This window comes from Callorhinus ursinus, unplaced genomic scaffold (genome assembly GCF_003265705.2).
Source record: "Callorhinus ursinus isolate GAN/ISIS: 27379988/994484 unplaced genomic scaffold, GSC_fseal_2.0 scaffold16, whole genome shotgun sequence".
Classification (NCBI taxonomy): domain Eukaryota; kingdom Metazoa; phylum Chordata; class Mammalia; order Carnivora; family Otariidae; genus Callorhinus; species Callorhinus ursinus.
The window spans coordinates 32,238,326-32,256,680 of NW_027397078.1; the positions used below are offsets into that span (position 1 = coordinate 32,238,326).

General features: G+C 44.1%; 1 protein-coding gene across 3 annotated transcripts in view; it reads left to right on the plus strand.

The window, feature by feature from the left end:
• The window catches only part of PIR (pirin), a 103,180-nt gene that overhangs the window by 70,748 nt on the left and 14,077 nt on the right, over window positions 1–18,355 (plus strand). For all 3 annotated transcript variants that reach the window (XM_025857648.2, XM_025857650.2, XM_025857649.2), the window contains exon 7: window positions 11,576–11,620. In XM_025857648.2, the coding sequence (XP_025713433.1) occupies window positions 11,576–11,620 (45 nt within the window). The remainder of the gene's footprint in view (window positions 1–11,575; window positions 11,621–18,355) is intronic.

The window sequence follows — 18,355 nt, forward strand, 5'->3', positions numbered from 1 at the left end:
TGGAGCAGGGAGCTCCGTGTGGGGCTTGATCCCAGGACCCCGGGATCATGACCTGAGCCCAAGGCAGACGCTTAACTGACTGAGCCACCCAGGCGCCGCACTGCCACTAGGTATTTAAAGGTGTGATCTGCAGTGTTAAAAATGGACGATGGTTACGGTATGGAAAAAAACTTCATCTTGTAAGGATTTTTTGCCTCCCCCAACCTTTTAGTTTTCTTTACAGTATATATACATCAATCCCCCAAATTTCTACTATCCAGGGAGGGTAGCCTGGATAGCCCAAGTGGCCCCAGTATAATCAAAGGGTCTGTGTTAATGAAGGAGGGGGCGAGAGTCAGAGGGAAAGATGTGACGGTAGAAGCATCGGTCTAGGTGATGCAGTTGCTGCATTTGAAAGTGGAAGGAGACCTCAAGCCAAAAAGTAGGGGTGATCTCTAGAAGTTAGAAAAGGCAAGGAAATGCATTTCCCCCTAGAGCCTCCAGAAGGAAGGCTGTTCTGCTGATAACCTTGATTTTAGACCCTCGAGACCCATTTTTGGACTTCAGACTCCCAGCATTATTAGGTAACAAGGTTGTATTGTTTTAAGCCAGCAAGTTTGTGGTCCTTTGATACAGCAGCAATAGGAAACGCATACGTTCTCTGAAGGATTGTCAATGTATTTTTGCTTTTGTTGGAGGAAAAAACAAAAAGGAGCCCTTTCAATTACATCGCAATAAAACTGGGGGAAAAATAGAAACCCATGCTTCAAAACGCTTTTCTAAAAAGTACATTTTAGGGGCACCTGGGTGGCATAGTCGGTTAAGTGTCTGACTCTTGGTTTTGGCTCCACTTGTGATCGCAGGGCTCTGTGCTCGGCGTGGAGTCTGCTTGGGATTCTCTCTCCCCTCTCCCTCTGCCCATCCCTCCCCACCACCCACTCTTGCTCTGAAATAAAATAATAAATCTTTTTTTTTTTTAAGTAGATTTCAGGGGTGCCTGGGTGGCTCAGTCAGTTGAGCATCTGCCTTGGGCTCAGGTCATGATCCCAGGGTCCTGGGCTTGAGCCCCGCATCGGGCGCCCTGCTCAGTGAGAAGCCTGCTTCTCCCTCCCCCACTCCCCCTGCTTATGTTCTCTCTCTTTGCTGTCTCTCTCTCTCTGTCAAATAAATAAATAAAATCTTTTTTAAAAATAAAATAAAATAAAAAGTAGATTTTAATGCTGTGCATACAGTAGCTACTCAGTAAATCCCATTAGGATATGTTTAAATAAGTATTACTGTATTACTTATCTGTGTTGCTGTATAACAAATTACTCCCAAATGTAGTGGCTTAAGATAACATTTGTTACCTCACACTTTAGCTGTGGTCTCTGGCTCAGGGACTCTTATAAGGCTGCAATGGAGGTGTCAGGGGGTTGCAGCAATCCCGGGGCTCAACTGGGAAAGATACACTTCCAAGCCCACACCCACGTGGTTGGTGATAGCACTTAGTTTCTCAGGCTTGTTGGCTGCACTCCGCTGTTACTTCCTTGCCACGTGGGCCTCTCCATAGGACAGCTCACAATGTGGCCTCTGGCTTTATCAGAGCCTCCAAGGGAAGGAGGAAGAGTGAGCAAATGGAAACCAGAGTCTCTCTGTCACCCGATATCAAAAGTGACATCCCGTTACTTTTGGCAGTTCTGTTGGTTAGAACCAGGCCACCAGGTGCAGCCCATGCTCAGAGAAGAGATTACCCAGGGCGTGACTATGAGGCAGTGGGTGTCTTAGAGTCAACTTGCCAAGTTTATGATCTTGAGTACAAGTGCCATACGTTTTTCCAGATGGTCCATGACTCGAAAATGAAGTAGTGATTTTTTTTTTTTTGAAAATGGAAGGGGGGGTGCCATGGTAAATTCTCAGAGTTCCCGCCTGAATGTCTCTTCACGGTCATTATCTACTTTTTGAGGGAGGATGCCCCAAACGTGGATGATTCATGGGGAATTTTGGATTTTCGGGTGTTTTCATAGAGCGAAGAAGGGCTGAATTTGTTCACTACACAGAATGCATGATTTAATTAATGGCTGGTTTTTTCCAAGCTCTCTACTTACCAGTAGTACATTACCAAGTACTCTACTTACCAGTAGTAGTACTCCATCACCATGCCCCTCATCCTTAGGATATACTCATAACAGTTATGGATGTTAGTAAGTCTTCAGAGTAGTGATGAACACAAACCAGAGCCTGAGCATGAAATTATCCAGTGAGAAGCTTCATATCATTTACCTTTGGGTGAGTTGTCTTTTTCATACTGATTTGTAGGGACTCTTTATATATTATTTTTTAAAATTTATTGTTATTTAAATTCAATTAACATATAATATATTGTTGGTCTCAGAGGATCTTTATATATTCTGAATGCTTGTCATTGTCAGTTATTCATGATGCAAATATTGTCTCCCTTTTGCCTTATTTTTCACTCTTCTATATACTATTTATATTTTTCTATATGAAAATAAATAAAAATTCCTTAAACGTATTGGTCAGTTCCTTAAAGGTTAGTGAGTGCTTTGTGTAGCTTCTTTAATAAACTCTCCCAGCTCAAGATCATGAAAATGTTCTCTCTGTTACAGATACTTTGTTGTTTTTCCTTTTGTATCAATATATCTACACCTGGAATTGATTTTCATATGTAGTGAGATGCAATTGCATTTTTTAAAGAAATGTGGTTTTGGAAAAGAGAAAAAAAAATGGCCAAAATCCATGATAGAGAATATCACGAACATTTTTGGGAGCTCACACTTCACTGAATCATCCTGTAGTAATAATAATAGTGATAGCTAACATTTATTAAGTGCCTATTGTTTGCCAGAAACTGCTCTAAGAAATCCCCCTGTATTAACTGCTGTAGTCCTCCTAAGTCTGTGAGGTAAAGACTGTGATAGTTCCATTTTTCAGATGAGGAAACAGGTACAAAGAAGTTACTTGAACTTACTCAAGGTCAACTAGTGAGGGCGTGTTACGGATGAGATTCTGACTTACACAGTTGGACTTGTGCTGTGACTCAACTCACAAGGTGCAGACAAATGAGTGGACATTTACTCACCATTACCCACCCTACCAGTAGTACCTTGGGCATATTGGTAAATAAATCCAAGACTTTACAGATAGGTTAAAAAAATAACAATTTTTGAAAACTTTTAAATGAGTCTTCCCAGTTTGAAAACTGTATTGTGTTTTTCTAATATATCATCTTTAGGAGAGAACAGATTAAGTTGATAGTGTAAAATAAGAAACCATTCTAAGAGTTTAAACACATGTCAGCTTTGATGGGGTGTTTTGGGAGTTTTTTTCATAGTTTCAGGCCCTACTTAAACTTTTTTCTCTTGGGGCACCTGAGTGGCTCAGTCGGTTAAATCTCCGACTCTTGATTTAGGCTCAGGTTATGATCTCAAGGTCGTGAGATCGAGCTCTGTGCTGGGCATGGAGCCTGCTTAAGATTCTTTCTCTCCCTTGCCCTCTGCCCCTCCACCTGCCCCATAAATTTTTTTTTTAATCTTTTTTCTCTTAAAAACAGGTGTCAAAATATGCCATTGGATACTCTTAGGGCATTTATGGTGTTCTCTGCTTATTTTAGGTGTTCTCTGCTTATTTCAGGTTTCTACTGCTTTCTGAACCTTTATTTAATCCTTAAGAGTTCTATATATTTTAGTTCCTAATTGTCTTGGCCTTAATCTTTCAGATGCCTAAATCATTTCTATTTTACAGCCCTAAGTATAATTTTATTATTATAACTACATATTTGAATTATTTTCTGAATGTTTCTGAGCAATTAAAAGCCATCTGTGAGCACTATATACTTAAAGATGAGAAAAAAGGGGCACCTGGGTGGCTCAGTCGTTAAGCATCTGCCTTCGGCTCAGGTCATGATCCCAGGATCCTGGGATCGAGCCCCGCATCGGGCTCCCTGCTCAGTGGGAAGCCTGCTTCTCCCTCTCCCACTCCCCTGCTTGTGTTCCCTCTCTCACTGTGTCTCTCTCTGTCAAATAAATAAATAAAATCTCAAAAAAAAAAGATGAGAAAAATGTCCAAATAAAGCTAAGAAATAATAGTAATGTATTATTTTAGTTAAAAATGATCACATTGATATATCTCAGTGGTGGGGAAAACTTCCCTATACATTTAGTCTGTAAAGAGCAGGAAGCTCCCAGGGGATTCTAATGCCCTTCTTTTTTTTTTGCTGTTTTATTGACAAGAAAGTAATCAGCAGAGCTTGTCCTCCAGAGGGCTAGGCTCCATTCCGGGCACAGAGAAAGCTGTCTTCATTCCAGAGAGCTTGTGCTGCTAATACATTTCTCACCCAAAATGTTAAATTTTATTCATTTCTTAGTTTTTCTGTTAGTCTTTGGTGCAGTGAATGTTCAATATTAAACAATGGTGGACTGAACCATAGGGGAAGGTTTTCTTGTAGGTTGCGATTCTTCTTGTTAAAATACAGGACCTTTAGAGATAGCTCTTAATGGTATATGCCTATGGCTTATAAACATAGACTGAAGTATGATCATTCTTGTGTATATAAAACATTCTGAGTATATTTTATTCTGGAAGGCCAGTCATCTCAAGTATCTTTATGTTGGTACCATTCTATGCAATATCATTGGGCATTTTATCATTGATGTCACCAAATTTGGTAAAATGGGTGTTCTCTTGTTTTCTTTTGCTAGAATTCCTACAAGGTCATGTAATGATCTACCTCTTTTCCTATCTCTTTGGCAGAGCTATAATGCCAATAACTCTCTTGTTTGTGTTTACTAATAAGATGGGGGTAAAATGCCTGTGCTTGGCGAGCTTGTAGATCTAGTGAGCTGTCAGCTGCTGTATGATCAGAAAGCCCACCTTATGCTACCAATTCTAGACTGTGGTGTTCAATGGGACACAAACAATACCCTAAGTGCCACAGGGTTCTTGATAAGGACAGCAAAGATCCATTCTCTACACTTGGGGAAATGACGTTGCTGAGCTTTGCTCAGTGTATACTGCGGTCCAAGAGACCAGTCAGCTTGGAGTTGAGGGTGGTGCTCTGGGGACTGTGGGGCCATCTCTGTGACAAGGACCCTCCTCTGGCCTGGGTCACAGCTTATCAGAAGCATGGGTAGCAACCCCTGCAACCTCCTGACGCGTATAAAGTGGGAGGAAGGTGGAAAGTGAAGGAAGGCACAGGAATGGGGAACTGGCATTTGTGGTGACAACATCGAGCACACGGACACGTGTATAGTATACAGATATGTGTATATGTTTAGACCGGGCCCACAGTGTCACTTGGTCAGCATAACAGCCGCGTTGTACATATTATTTCCTTATTTTACACACCAGGAAACTGCCTCAGACCGGCTAACAGTCTGCTCCTAGGTCGCCCTGAGGGTCTTTTGCTGAATTTTAAACCTGCGTTTTCTGCTTGTGATAGTGTGCGTTCGATTGTGTTGCTGTTTTATAGTTATTTCATTGCTTTGTTTTCCGTGGTACCACAAGGTCCCTGTAAGGTTGGCTTTGGCCTTCCGCTTCCTCCTTCTCCTGGAGGGATTTGCTGGGTTAGAATGCACCGAGGAGGTAGGACGAGCAGAGGGGCGACCGTACTGGAGAAGCGGGACCAGACTGAGAAGAGTCTGCGCTTGTCCGGGAGAGCAGAGAGCCGTCGGAAGGTCTTAAGTGAAAGGCCCCCTTAGCTGTGTAGCTAATGGATTGAAGGCAATCAGGGGACATTCCTCTCACCTATAGGATTTTATCTGTAAAAGAAAAGAAAGGAAATATGGCAACACGTATATTCATTATTTCCTCCTTTGTGCTCTTCTGAATTTAAACAATTAAAGCCTTGAAAATAAACTCTAAAGTTGGAGGATGAGGGACGCCTGGGGTAGCTCAGTCGGTTGAGTGTCTGCCTTCGGCTCAGGTCATGGTCCCAGGGTCCTGGGATCGAGCCCCGCATCAGGTTCCCTGCTCCGCGGGGAGTCTGCTTCTCCCTCTGCCTCTGCCTGCCACTCTGCCTACCTGTGCTCTCTGTCTGACAAATAAATAAATCTCTAAAAAAAATAAAGTTGAGGGATGAAACCATTTGGTCTAATGATGAGGAAACATCAGACAAACCCAAACTGAGGGACGTTCTACAAAATACCTGGTCTATGCTTTTAATGAAAAGCATTGAGAAAGTGTTGCGCATGGAAGGAGATTCGATGTGGGGACTAAACTCAGCCTGTGACCCAGGATTAGAGCCTGGCCTGGGCTTCTGTTTTGGGGTTTGTTTGTGTGGTTGGGTGGTTGGTTTTGTTGTATTTTTGTTGTTGTTGTTTTTGTTTGCCATAAAAGACATTGCTGAGACGTTTGGCACAATTTGGATATCTGTATATTTTTTTCCCATTGGTATCATATCAGTTTCATAATTTTTATAATTATGCTATGTTTATGTAGGAAAATATCCTTGTTTTTACGAAGTAATGTACTGCTAAAGAACAAAAATTGAACTGAGTAAATCTGAAGATCGAATTGGCTTTATTCAACAGTTCATGATTCAGGCAGCATCCCATCTAGTAAGTAGACAGGGTCTCCCAGGAGTTGTAAAAAATGGAAGATTTTTATAGGCAGAAGAAGGGTGGGGCAAGATACCAGCAAAAGAAAGGAGAGGATTGTTTCAGCCCTGGGTGTCTTTCTTTTTTGCAGGGAAGGGACCCCGAAGGGTTTTTCTCATGCAGATGACCTTACTAGGGGTGGTCAGGACATCTCAGGGTGACTCTTAAAATGTCACATTCCTGGGAGAGGTTGAAAGTTGTAATTAAGGGGCACCTGGGTGACTCAGTCATTTAAGCATCTGACTCTTGATTTCGGCTCAGGTCATGGTCTTAGGGTCGTGAGATCAAGCCCCACGTGGGGTTCCGGACTCAGCAGGGAGTCTGCTTGAGATTCTCTCTCTCTCTCTCTCCCCCCCCCCCCCCCCCCCCCGCTCATGCTCCCTCGCTCCCTCTCAAATAAATTTAAAAAAAAAAGTTGTAATTACGTCTTGGCTTGCTGTCTTGGGGGACAAAGGACTTCATTTTGGACTTCTTTTTTAACAATACTGAATTATTTCAAGGTAAAGGGATATCATATCTATAAACCTGTTCAAATATTTCAGAACAAAATACATACGTATTTCTAGAGAGAATGATAAAGCATATTGTGATAACATGTTAGCTTTTAGAGAATCTGGGTGGATGGTATATGGTAATTCTCTATATTATTTTTGTAACATTTCTGTATGTCTGAAATTATTTCAAAATAAAAATTAAAAATAATTTGCTTAAGTGAGGAGGGGGAGGAGAGGATCAGATGGGTCTGTCTTCCGTCCCAGATCACCAGGCATGAAGTGCATGGTGATGAGCTACCTGCCCAAGATGAACTTAGAGCCACGGAGGGGTAGGGGAGGTGTCATGAGTGATGTGGTTTGAAGTGGTGGGATTCAGAGCCGATGGCCAAGAAAGAATTCTTGAGATGTCTTCAGTGCAAAACAGTGGTTTTATTAAAGCCCGGGGTCAGGACCTGGCAGTAAGAGCTGCACTTGGGATTGTGAGGAGCGACTGATTGTATACTCTCAAGTTGGGGGCGGTTAGTTAGAGCAAATGTCTCTAAGGAATTTCGGAAGCAAGGTTTCCAGGACCTCGAGGGGGCTAGCTATTGTTAGGAAAAGGTCATTTATGACTGTCTCATAAAAAGTCATGAGACCCTTCAGATGTGTATCAGTGGGCCATATGCTTGGGGGGTGATTGCCAACATGTATCTTGGGGGGGTAGAGATAAAGGAAGTTTCCAAAGGAATTCTTATATGTTAAAGTAGACTCACAGGATCCTGGTGGTTGGGCTAAGATGGCCTCTTGCCCCTAGCAAAGTATTAACATGAAGGCAGCTGAGTTCCTAGAGGACTGTCCCTCTGCCTGTTTCAAGGACTTGTCAGCGAGCTTTAAGTAATAAGGACATTTTTTTTTCCCTTGTGCCTCTGTTTCCCACATCACATGTATAGGGAGTAGCTGTACAATTCATAGAAATAAGGAACTCTCCAGCTGAGGCAGGAGAGGATGAGCTGGGTTAAAGCAAGGACGATAGGCCAGGAAAAGCTCTCACTAGGGACACTGGCAAGAATTGGAACCTCCCTGGAAATGAGAGCAGAAGCCACAGAAAATGATTTTCATATTTAAAAGTCTTACATTTTTTTATGTTTGACTAAAGGAGGTCCGACTTACATGTGGTGCTGATTAAACCATCCTGCGGGGCCAGAGGTGAAATGAGACCTCCGTCCCCTGCTCTGTCAGGGCCCAAGGAAGGGGAAGGGCTTCCCAGCTGCCCAGCGCCAGCAGTGTGGAGACCCTGTTGGTGGAAGAAAGGAAACTGTAGGGCCTGTGACCTCTGACAGAGCAGTAAAAATGCGGGGATGGCGTTAATTCCTGGTGCAGGGCATAAAGTTGGGGGGAGGGAGCAGGGAAAGATGAGAAGGACCCACACGTCTCACCAGAGAGCGCTTTGCTGATGCAATCCTGCTCTTCGCAGAGAAGGACTTCTCATAAAATGTGATGGTTCTTAAACGTACAGGAAGTGTTCACACCATTGGGCTCTTGTTTCACTGCAGCTGGAAGAAGGCAGAGAAACAAGTAGTGGTGAAACAAGAAAGGCATTTATTTATTTATTCCAACACCAGGAATACTGCAAACTAGTGTCTCAAAGATTATCTCCAAAGTGCTGAAAATACGTTCCGGTTTACAGAAGGAAAATGTGGGACACGGTTGAGTTGGGTACGTGCAGGTCGGCAGTGAAGGTCAAATCAATCAGGTTCTTGGAATACATCATGGGAGGGGTTTCTTGGCTCAGGGTGGTCCTTATTGCTTGAGGGGCTGGTCTCAGGTCCCATCAGGGGATGCTTTGCCCTCAGGGTCTTCTGTGAGCCTAGAGACAAGCTGGAAAGAACAGAATCAATTCGAAAGGTTGAGGACAAAATGTAGGTAGTTGGAAGTCCTCTTTCAGGTTTAACAGAAGCAAGTGCACTTGAACGACATGTTAAAAAGAAGGGAAAAAAAGGCAATTTCCTAATGCTGTGTGCCTTCCAACCAGTAACATGAATTTTGTTACTACTGGTGAAGAAGGGCTCCGTATGCTAGTAGAAGACTTTTGCAAGGGGCAAAAATAGGTGAATGCATTTACTACATTGACTTGGCCACGACTTTGAGCAAATGTATGATCCTTCTGGATTGTGTATAAAGATAAAACAGAAAACCCAGCCATGGCGATTATGTGTCGACTAGTTTTCTGTTTGGTGGGTGGGTGAGTAGGAATGAAGCAGAGAGGGCGGAGAAGAAATGAGATTAGACCAATTAAAGGAGTCCCCAATAAAAACTCGGTAGGGCAGTGGAGAGCTTTGAAGGTTGAGTCAAACTCAGGAGCCATTAATTTTTTAGTACCTTTCAAGCACGAAGAGGGGCTTGGTTACGTAAATTATGAGGTGTCCTTATACTGGAATGCTTTGCAGTCTTGCCCGAGGATGAGTTATTTCTCTGTTTTGACATGGAAAGGTATTCAGAATAGAACATTGAGTTTGTTCGGGTTTTTAAGCAAATGATACCTAGCGCTGAAAACAAAAAAGAAACTGAAAGCATAAATACCAAATTGCTAGCAATGTTTATGTCAGGCCAAGAATGAAGATTGCAGAAAGATTTTCAGTTTAGAGATTACACACTTCTAAGTCTTAAAATATGTTTTAAATTTATGGGTATGAATTTTTTTTATATAATCAGAAAAACACAGCGAGGACATTTGCACTTTGAAAAATCATTTTAGGGGCGCCTGGGTGGCTCAGTCGTTAGGCGTCTGCCTTCGGCGCAGGTCATGATCCCGGGATCCTGGGATCGAGACCCGCATCGGGCTCCCTGCTTGGTGGGGAGTCTGCTTCTCCCTCTCCCACTCCCCCTGCTTGTGTTCCCTCTCGCTGTGTCTCTCTCTGTCAAATAAATAAAAAAAGAGAAAAAAGAAAAAGAAAAATCAATTTAAACAATGCTCGGTGGTGGATTTTTTTTTTAAAAAGCAGCAAGGAAAGGGGTTTTGTTGCAGAGTTTCGTTACACGTCAGGCTAAATAGGACTGGAGAGGCTGAGCATCCATGAGAAAGTGGAGAGAGCAGTGGAAGCAGGCTGTGGATTGTTCGCCTGGACTTTCAGCATCACTGAACCTCCCTCCCCCAAATTGCACAACTCGTACAGCCCAGCTGGGCCTTCTTCATCCCAGGGTCTCTGCCCACAACACATGCACAGGAGTGAGTGCTGTTCCCTAACTGCTGGGAGACTGGGCACGTGGGTCCAGAAGGGAGAACAAGTAGGGGTGAGCCATCAGCAAGTCGAATTACTTCAGAGGCCTTAAACTGAGTCTGGTAAAATCTCAGAGAGGAAAAACTGGGAAATTGGAGGGTGAAAAGATCTCCTCTGGCGTCCGCCCAAGTGTCTTGGTCTGTTTCTCAATCCTTTGGATTTTCTTAACCAGACTTGGTTGATGTCGAGTGTAATCAGTTATACCTCTCTTTGGTGCCTCTCTTGTGTGTTTCAACCCGCCTGTCCTTGCACCGCATCCCTAGAGTATATGTTGTCCTCCGTGATCCTTCCACACCTGCCTTTGCTTTGTTCACTCTGTCACCACGTTGACTCTTGCACAGACTCCAGTCTGGGCCCTGCCCTTCCACTTTGAACTCCACCATCCCACCTCTTCTCCTTTTCCACTGAAAGCACACAAGTGATGTCCTGATTCTGTTTTGAGCTTGCCCTTTCTGGATTCAGGTCTCCCCGGGGCCCTGCAGCGTCCCTTCTGGGCCGTGGGTACGAATACCCATGGAAACTCAGTGCTGGTTGGCATGGGGAGAGCAAGTGGCTGGTTGTCTGTGGCTCTGAGCTCTTGGCCCCATGGGTCACAGTAGGAGTCTGCTGAATGCTATGGACCCTCCTCCCAGAAAAGTGTACACACTTAAAAAATTATGTATGCAGTTCCAGGGAGTGCACGCACTGTCTGAACTCTGTGTAGCCCAAAGATCATGCATCCCCAAATCCCTGGAACTGATCCTCTATTTTAGGATAGATGAAAAGGAGTGAGTTCACTAGAGACCAAAGTAAACTAAGTAAAGTGTGTTTCTAGAATTTTCTTCACACTTAAAACTACCCGGAGGCACAATGAACTGAAGATAAACCAGATTAGGGTGTTGCAGTTATTAGCATGACGCTAAAACTGGAGGGAAAGTTTTGTTAATACAGCTGTTGGCATATAGCTGTATAGTCAGGTGAATTGTATACTGCCTACTTGGGTGGCTCTAAAACATAGTGGGCCAAATCATTTAGGTTTAGGGGTACGTGTATATGTGTGTCCATGCATGTGTGAATGTGGGAGTATGTGTTTTTAACAGCTCACAGAAGTTAAAATTTTAAATACGTATCTAAGAGAAAATAAAGGATTTCATCTCAATTTGTCTTTCATGTCTGTTAGATATATTTATATTTCATAGAGAGTTGTTACATCTTTGTTCCTTTTGGCATTATGGACACTAACCTTTTAATGTTGCTGGTCCTTTTTCAGGATGGACAAGCTTCATTTACACCATATCTGGAAATGTGTATATTGGTAAGTGATGATGATGTTGCTTTGGGTTCACTTGCCCTGTAATTTAAACTACTGAGGGAGAGGGAAAGCAAGATGGAACCTCTCATGTAATTGAATACTATGCCGCCTTCTGTCCAGCACCAGCCCCCTCTACATCCTAGTACATCCTGTATCCTGGTACGCCCAGGACAGGGCACCTCTCAGCTTCCAGCATGTTCAGTGAGGGAGGAGAATATGAACAGCAGGCACGACAGCCGCCATTTCACTGTGGCCTGTGTGTGGATGTAAGGTCCACGCATGATCACGTGGGTTGACACCTTGTTAAGAGGTTGGCGACCTCCGTGCTGATAAAGGGATGGAGCTCTGATGGGCTAAGGAGAGCAGGAATCTATCTCCTGGGAAGTGGAAGGAGGTGAATTTGCAGTCCCAGGTGCCGCTGAGAAATCTCAAAGTTGCTTTTCTCTTACTTTAAGGGTTGTACACCTGTCTCTTGCTGAGTCTAGTCTAGGAAGGATATTCAAGACCCAACCAACTGTCATCTTATAGATGACGAACGTAAAGTCTAAAGAAAGATCTTTGACTTGCCAGGATTATGCCTTGGTGGACCGGGGACTAGAACCAAGGACTCCCCAAGCCCGTTTCCCATGCTGCACGCCATCATCTTTGTACCATGACCAGACAGCAGCCCCACCATGGAACCTGTCTTTTCCAGTCTCAGCCTTGTAGCCAGCCCCGCAGCAGAGTAGGCTGGCTCGTGCCGCCCTGTCCTCCCGGAAATGGCACGGGTGTCAGGCACGTCTCTCTGTGGGTCTGACGGAACCCCGCGGTAGCGGATGCTCTAGGTGCCCCCCCACAGCCCTGAGGCCTCAGCTCCGCGGAGCCCGCTGGCCAACTCCCAGCTTGCCAGTGGGCTCTGTGTCTCATGGCCTGAAGCTTGCTCCGAAACTGGGAAGGCTGCTCTCTCTGCCCCACTCAGGGCAGGGTGGCGGTTCTGGCGAATTGACATTCCCAGAAGCTACCTCACCCCTCAGGTGGGATAACTGAGCGCCGTGTGTGAGGCCTTTCCCTAGCCTTTCCCCATGGGCTTATGTCCCAGCCACCCACACATTTGATGACACTCTTCTTTGTCCTCCTTCCCTTACCTAACTCTCTCAGTTCCTGGACTGTTGTTTCCTGTGTCCTCCTCTCGGATGAATTCCTTGCACTTAAATTTGCATCTCAGACTGTGCTGCTGGGAAAACCGAAAATAAGAGAACCAGCCTCCCCTCTCCCCTCCCCTGCCCCTCATGACAGTGATGCATGGTGTGGATGGGGGGTGGGGTGGGGTGGGGCAGGCCAGGACTGTCATTTCGGAGACCCTCTGGGGTTGCGTGGCCTCCACACCCCTCCTGCACGCTAGCCTCCTCAGCAAGAACTGTCTTTCTGGGGCCCTAACGTGGCCACCTCCTGGGGTAATACGGCTCCGACCGCTGGCTTATTGATAACATCTGCTTGGAACTTGAAGGCGACACCCAGAGCCACTTAAACCATTCTTTATAATCTCTGAAAGAGGAGTTCAGTTGCCTCAAATTACTCTTCTGGAAAATAGTGGTAATACAAACCCATGTATTTTGATCTTATACAGTAAAAATGGCCTTAGTTCCTCTTTCACTGAATAGCATTTCAATTATGGGTCAGAAGCAAAGTTCACTTAGCATTTGAAAAACGGTGAAAAAAATCAGTGGTAGTATCCCGTGTCACAATTAAACTATATTAACCATCTGAAAGAGATGAAGCATCATTTATTGTATGATCTTTTGAAAATCATGAGTATCACAATGTACTTGATACACATGGAGACTGAAGACTGTGTGGAGGTAGCGCCCATTGATTTAGGATTTCAAGAGAAACAAAATAATCTGCACGAATGGAAAGTAATAAAGAGAACACGTGAATTCCGAGGTGGTAAGGATACCGGAAATGTTAGTGTGGAATGGGAAAGGGCAGAGGCAGCAAACTTGTTATAAGGGGCCAGAGAATAATAATTCTCTGTGGACCATATACACTTTGAGTTGCAACGACTCTTTCCTGCCCTTCCAAAAGCAGCCACAGTAATACATAAACAGTTGGAGTGGCTGTTCCAATAAATAAACTACGGCCACTGAAACGTGAATTGTGTATATTTTTCATGGGTCGTGAAATGCTATTCTTTTTTTTTTTTTAAAGACTTTATTTATTTATTCATGAGAGGGGAGGGGCAGAGGGAGAAGCAGGCTCCCCGCCGAGTGGGGAGCCCGATGTGGGACTCGATCCCAGGGCCCTGGGACCATAACCTGAGCCGAAGGCAGACGCTTAACCATCTGAGCCACCCAGGCGCCCGTGAAATGCTATTCTTTTGATACTTTTCAACCATTTAAAAAGGATAGAAACCTTTCTTAGCTTCTGGACTCTACAAAAAGCTCATACTTGATTTTGGTTTAACTGGTGATGTGGAGGATGAAGGGGAGAGAAATTAACAAATAATCTTCAAAACCTGTTTTTTTAATTGAGGTCTAGTTGACGTACGTTACATTAGTTTCAGGTGTACAGGATAGTGATTAGCAAGTCTATGGGTGATGCTGTGCTCACCGCACCGACGCGCGAGGCGCGTCGCCATACAACACTATTCCGGACTATAGTCCCTGGGCTGTACCTTTCATCCCCGTGAATTACTCATTCCCTGACTGGAAGCCCGTACCTCCCACTCCCCTCACCCATTTTGCCACATGCCCCTTTCTTCAAAACCTGTTTTTTTTTTTTTTTTTTAAGATTTTATTTATGCGAGAGCGGGAGCATGAGCAGAGGGAGGGGGAGGGGCAGAGGGAGAGGCTGACTCCCCGCTGAGCAGGAAGCCCCACGCAGGGCTCCATCCTGAGCCTAAGCCAGGTGCTTAACCAACTGAGTCACCCAGGCGCCCCCGCAAAACCTGTTTTAATCAGGAGTTACAGCCCTGTTTTTTAACAGACCTTCAGTCCCAGAATTCAACAAGTGAAAAGGTCAACAATTGGAGGGGGTGAGAATGACTTATACATCCCCTTGTTTTTCTTGGGAAGGCAGGAGCTTCCTGAGCCATTTCTGTTCACTGGCCTGGTCACCTCTCATGACCGTGGGCCACAAGTGCAAAACATCTGGCAGGAAATGGGGTCACAGCCTGTAGCCCTGGAACAAGCTTGCATCTGTCCGGGGTAAACCGGACCATGGAGAGAATCCAGCTCGCATAACTGGCCCGTTGGAACTCTGCTTTAGCCAATGAGCGACTGGCCAAATGATCTCATTTGAATTTTATCTCCTTCCCTTCCTCCTACCCCCCATAGAGATGTTAATGAGAAAAACAAAAGGGCAAGAACAAATCGCCAGAGGAAAAAAGACAAAGCAGAGATAGCTATTAAATATGTACTGACGTATAAAATCTATAAGAGAGAATCCGGAAAACTCTTTCTGACTTTACTGCCTCAATTTTATCTTGCTTTTAAAACCACAGATGGCAGGAACTGATAAGCAAGTAATTGTCTTTTCCAAAATGTCACGTACCTCCATTCTTTTGGAATAGATGTTATAAATGTTCATTGAGCTGGAACAAATAGACTGCCATTTGGGTTGAGAAAGTAATTTGCGGAGATTCCATAAAATGGAGATTAGGAGGACTCAAAAAATATTAATTGATACAGGAGGTTCTTACAAGACAGATATTGGTACGTTGTGAGTAAGGACAGGTGGAGGTTTCAACAGGACAGATTACCGGAGTGGGATCTTTGACAGTCATCATTTACCGAGGCATCAAGTCCTTTGACCAGCCCTCAGCTGACATCTGTGTAGTCTAGGATAAAAAAAAAAAATCAAAAGAAACTAAAAACTGCACGGTCAGAAAGCCAATAGATCCCAAGTATACTGGCACTGAACCCCTTCCCTGCAGCTGAGATGAAAATAACATTACACATTAACACAGAGATCAAAGGGTAGAGGAGTTTGTATCCTGTATCCCTGCAGCGTGGGACATTTTATCAGCTTGGATGTCAGTCTCCTAGAGGGACCAGTATCAGGTATACTGTTGGGGCTGAGAAAAGATATTTAGAAATCAAAAAATACTTGTCTGTGGTTATTGAAATGACACCTAACTGGCTTATGCGGGTGGTGAAATGTTTCAGACTGACTTAAATAAGTCATTATTCATGCTTAGTTTGTGCTCAGCCCTTTGCTTCTGGTTCTGGGTGGTATAAAGTTTGACACCGCCCCTGGATGTCAGTGAAGGTGGGGAAACACTTAGAAGCCCTCCGAATTGACCTCCACTTACCTAGAATTAACTGGACTGAGCAGTGTGCTCATTCCATGGGGGAATACCTTGTGTGAGGTGCTTTGAACACCCAGGATGATCAGCAACCCTGGTCTGCCTGCCCATTGCTACTTCCTTCAGCCAAATTGAGACAGTTGTGATTGTTCTCAAATCTGTTATGCCACTTGCACCGATAATTGCAATTATGTGATTTAATGAAACAATATGTAAATTAATGAAGTAAGTATAAAAAAGAGTTGGTATTTTTAGGGGCACCTGGGTGGCTCAGTTGGTTAAGTGTCTGCCTTCGGCTCAGGTCATGATCCCGTGGTCCTGGGATCGAGCCCCACGTCGGGCTCCCAGCTCAGTGGGGAGCCTGCTTCTCCCTCTCCCTCTGCCCCCCCGCCGCGTGAGCTCTCTCTCTCTCTCTCTCTCTCTCTCCCTGTCAAATAAATAAATAAAGTCTTTTTAAAAGGAGTTGGTATTTTTAGAACAACTAAGTCCAATGCTTTGTAAAAGTGAGTTGCTCGAGAAGAGCTTTTGAATTAGTATGGGAAAGATGACAGAAAAAGAATGGGGGCAACTAATCTCGAAGGATTTTGGTGGGTACAGTCATTATAGGTATGCTTTCGAAAGACAGGGCTTCAATCCAATCAGCGAACCCACCTTGACTGTATTTCTAAAAATTGGCAAATGTATGCACATATACACTTTAAAATGTTGTGGAGGCAGCTGATTGTCTCTTTCAATTAATGATCCTGATTTCATCAGATAAGAGGGCTTCGACTGTACATACAAAATTGATGAAATCAAACTCTAGTGGAAGTGCCAGCCTGTGTAGATTGGCCAGTCACTGGGATGGCAGTCCTTACAAAGAGAAAGGAAATCTGGCACATAGGGAAAAGTTGCCCAGCAATTAATCACACACCGAAGCTGCCGCACTAACTTGAAAATATGTTTTCAAGTATTTTGCCCTTTCAGGACTGGTTAGGCAAACCAAAATCTTTGCAGTTCAATTGTTTTCAGTTACATCTTCCTTAACTGCCCTATTAGATTTAACATTCTTGGCGAAGCTTCTCAATGGAAACTATTTATTATCTGATTTGGCACTGTTTGTAATTGAAAGGAGTCAAAAACAATAAAGTATATTTTCTTTGAGACTAATTTTAGGTTCAAGAGATAACCAGGTGGGTGAAATAGCATAATAACGATAAGAAGATAGAAGCAATCTTTGTTTTCAGGGATCCTGTTGTAAACATTTCATAAAACAATAACAGAAGCTAAAGGTACACTTAGAATGACCTGGAAACCTCACTCCAGCCTCTGTAACAAAGGTCTACCTTAAGCTGGAGCATTTCACATGGCCTCTTCAGAATCAGCATTGTGATTCCTCCCCTAGAGCAGCAAAGAGAGTGGGCAGAAATTTGTGCTCCATATAAAGTGAGGATTGGTGTTCTCAGGACAAGATGAACTCTTTGCTTCTAAATTCACGTTTGCTCACAGACCCGTGAACACCACAGTCAAGCAAGCTCTCCTGAGAGGAAGTGCAGAGGAATCCCAATTCTGCATTATTTGACAGTTGTCTCTTGCCAGCTCACTCCATAAAGACAGGGGAGGGGCTGTATAAGTTGTTGGGGTTTATGTATGGTGGAACATGCTACATCATAAAATGAGGGGCCAGGAGTAGACCTTGTGAGTAATGTATATGGGCGTTGTGTATGAATGAGTTGAAGATAAAAGACATGGTCCATTGCGCCCAGGGAATCTCAGTAAAGCATCCATAATAAAATGCTTCTTCATCTCACAGTTAAAGATATTACCCAGTTCTAAATGTGGTTATTCTTGGACTCCCAGACCTCTCGGTTTTATTGCCAAATCCATGCATGAGTAGAAAGCCTGAGGAGGCCTATCGTTCACTTCCATGACATCTGTTGACCTAAATCTTCGATGGAGAAGGGACCTTTAGTGGTGCGCTGGGCTGGCTGTTACAAGCTCGCAGGGGCCCATCGAGCACCTCTTCCCTGACCTCACACCTCACATCAGTAGCTTGAAATTGACCACAGTGGGAGCCTTTACGCCACGGAAATGAGCATGCTACAAATCGGGTTCGTTCTCCCGCTCCGACCTGAAAGCCAGTTTTATTTTCTTTTTTATTTTCTTAGATTTTATTTATTTATTTGTCATAGAGAATGAGGGCAAGCTGTGGGGAGCGGCAGGCAGAGGGGGAAGCAAGCAGCTCTACTCTACATTCTCAGTAGTGATTCACATGCAGTGTGTTTTGGGATGGCCACGGCACTGTAATGGGAGAGGAAAATATCTGTGATTTCTACTGGAGACAGAGTCGGCGGCCCAGCGAATACTACAGTGTGGTAGTTGGCTACATTCATGACCAAAGGAAAGGCCACATCTCAGCTAGGTGTTCGTGAAAAGAAAGATGTGATTTATCTGCCATCCAGTGATTGCTCTGA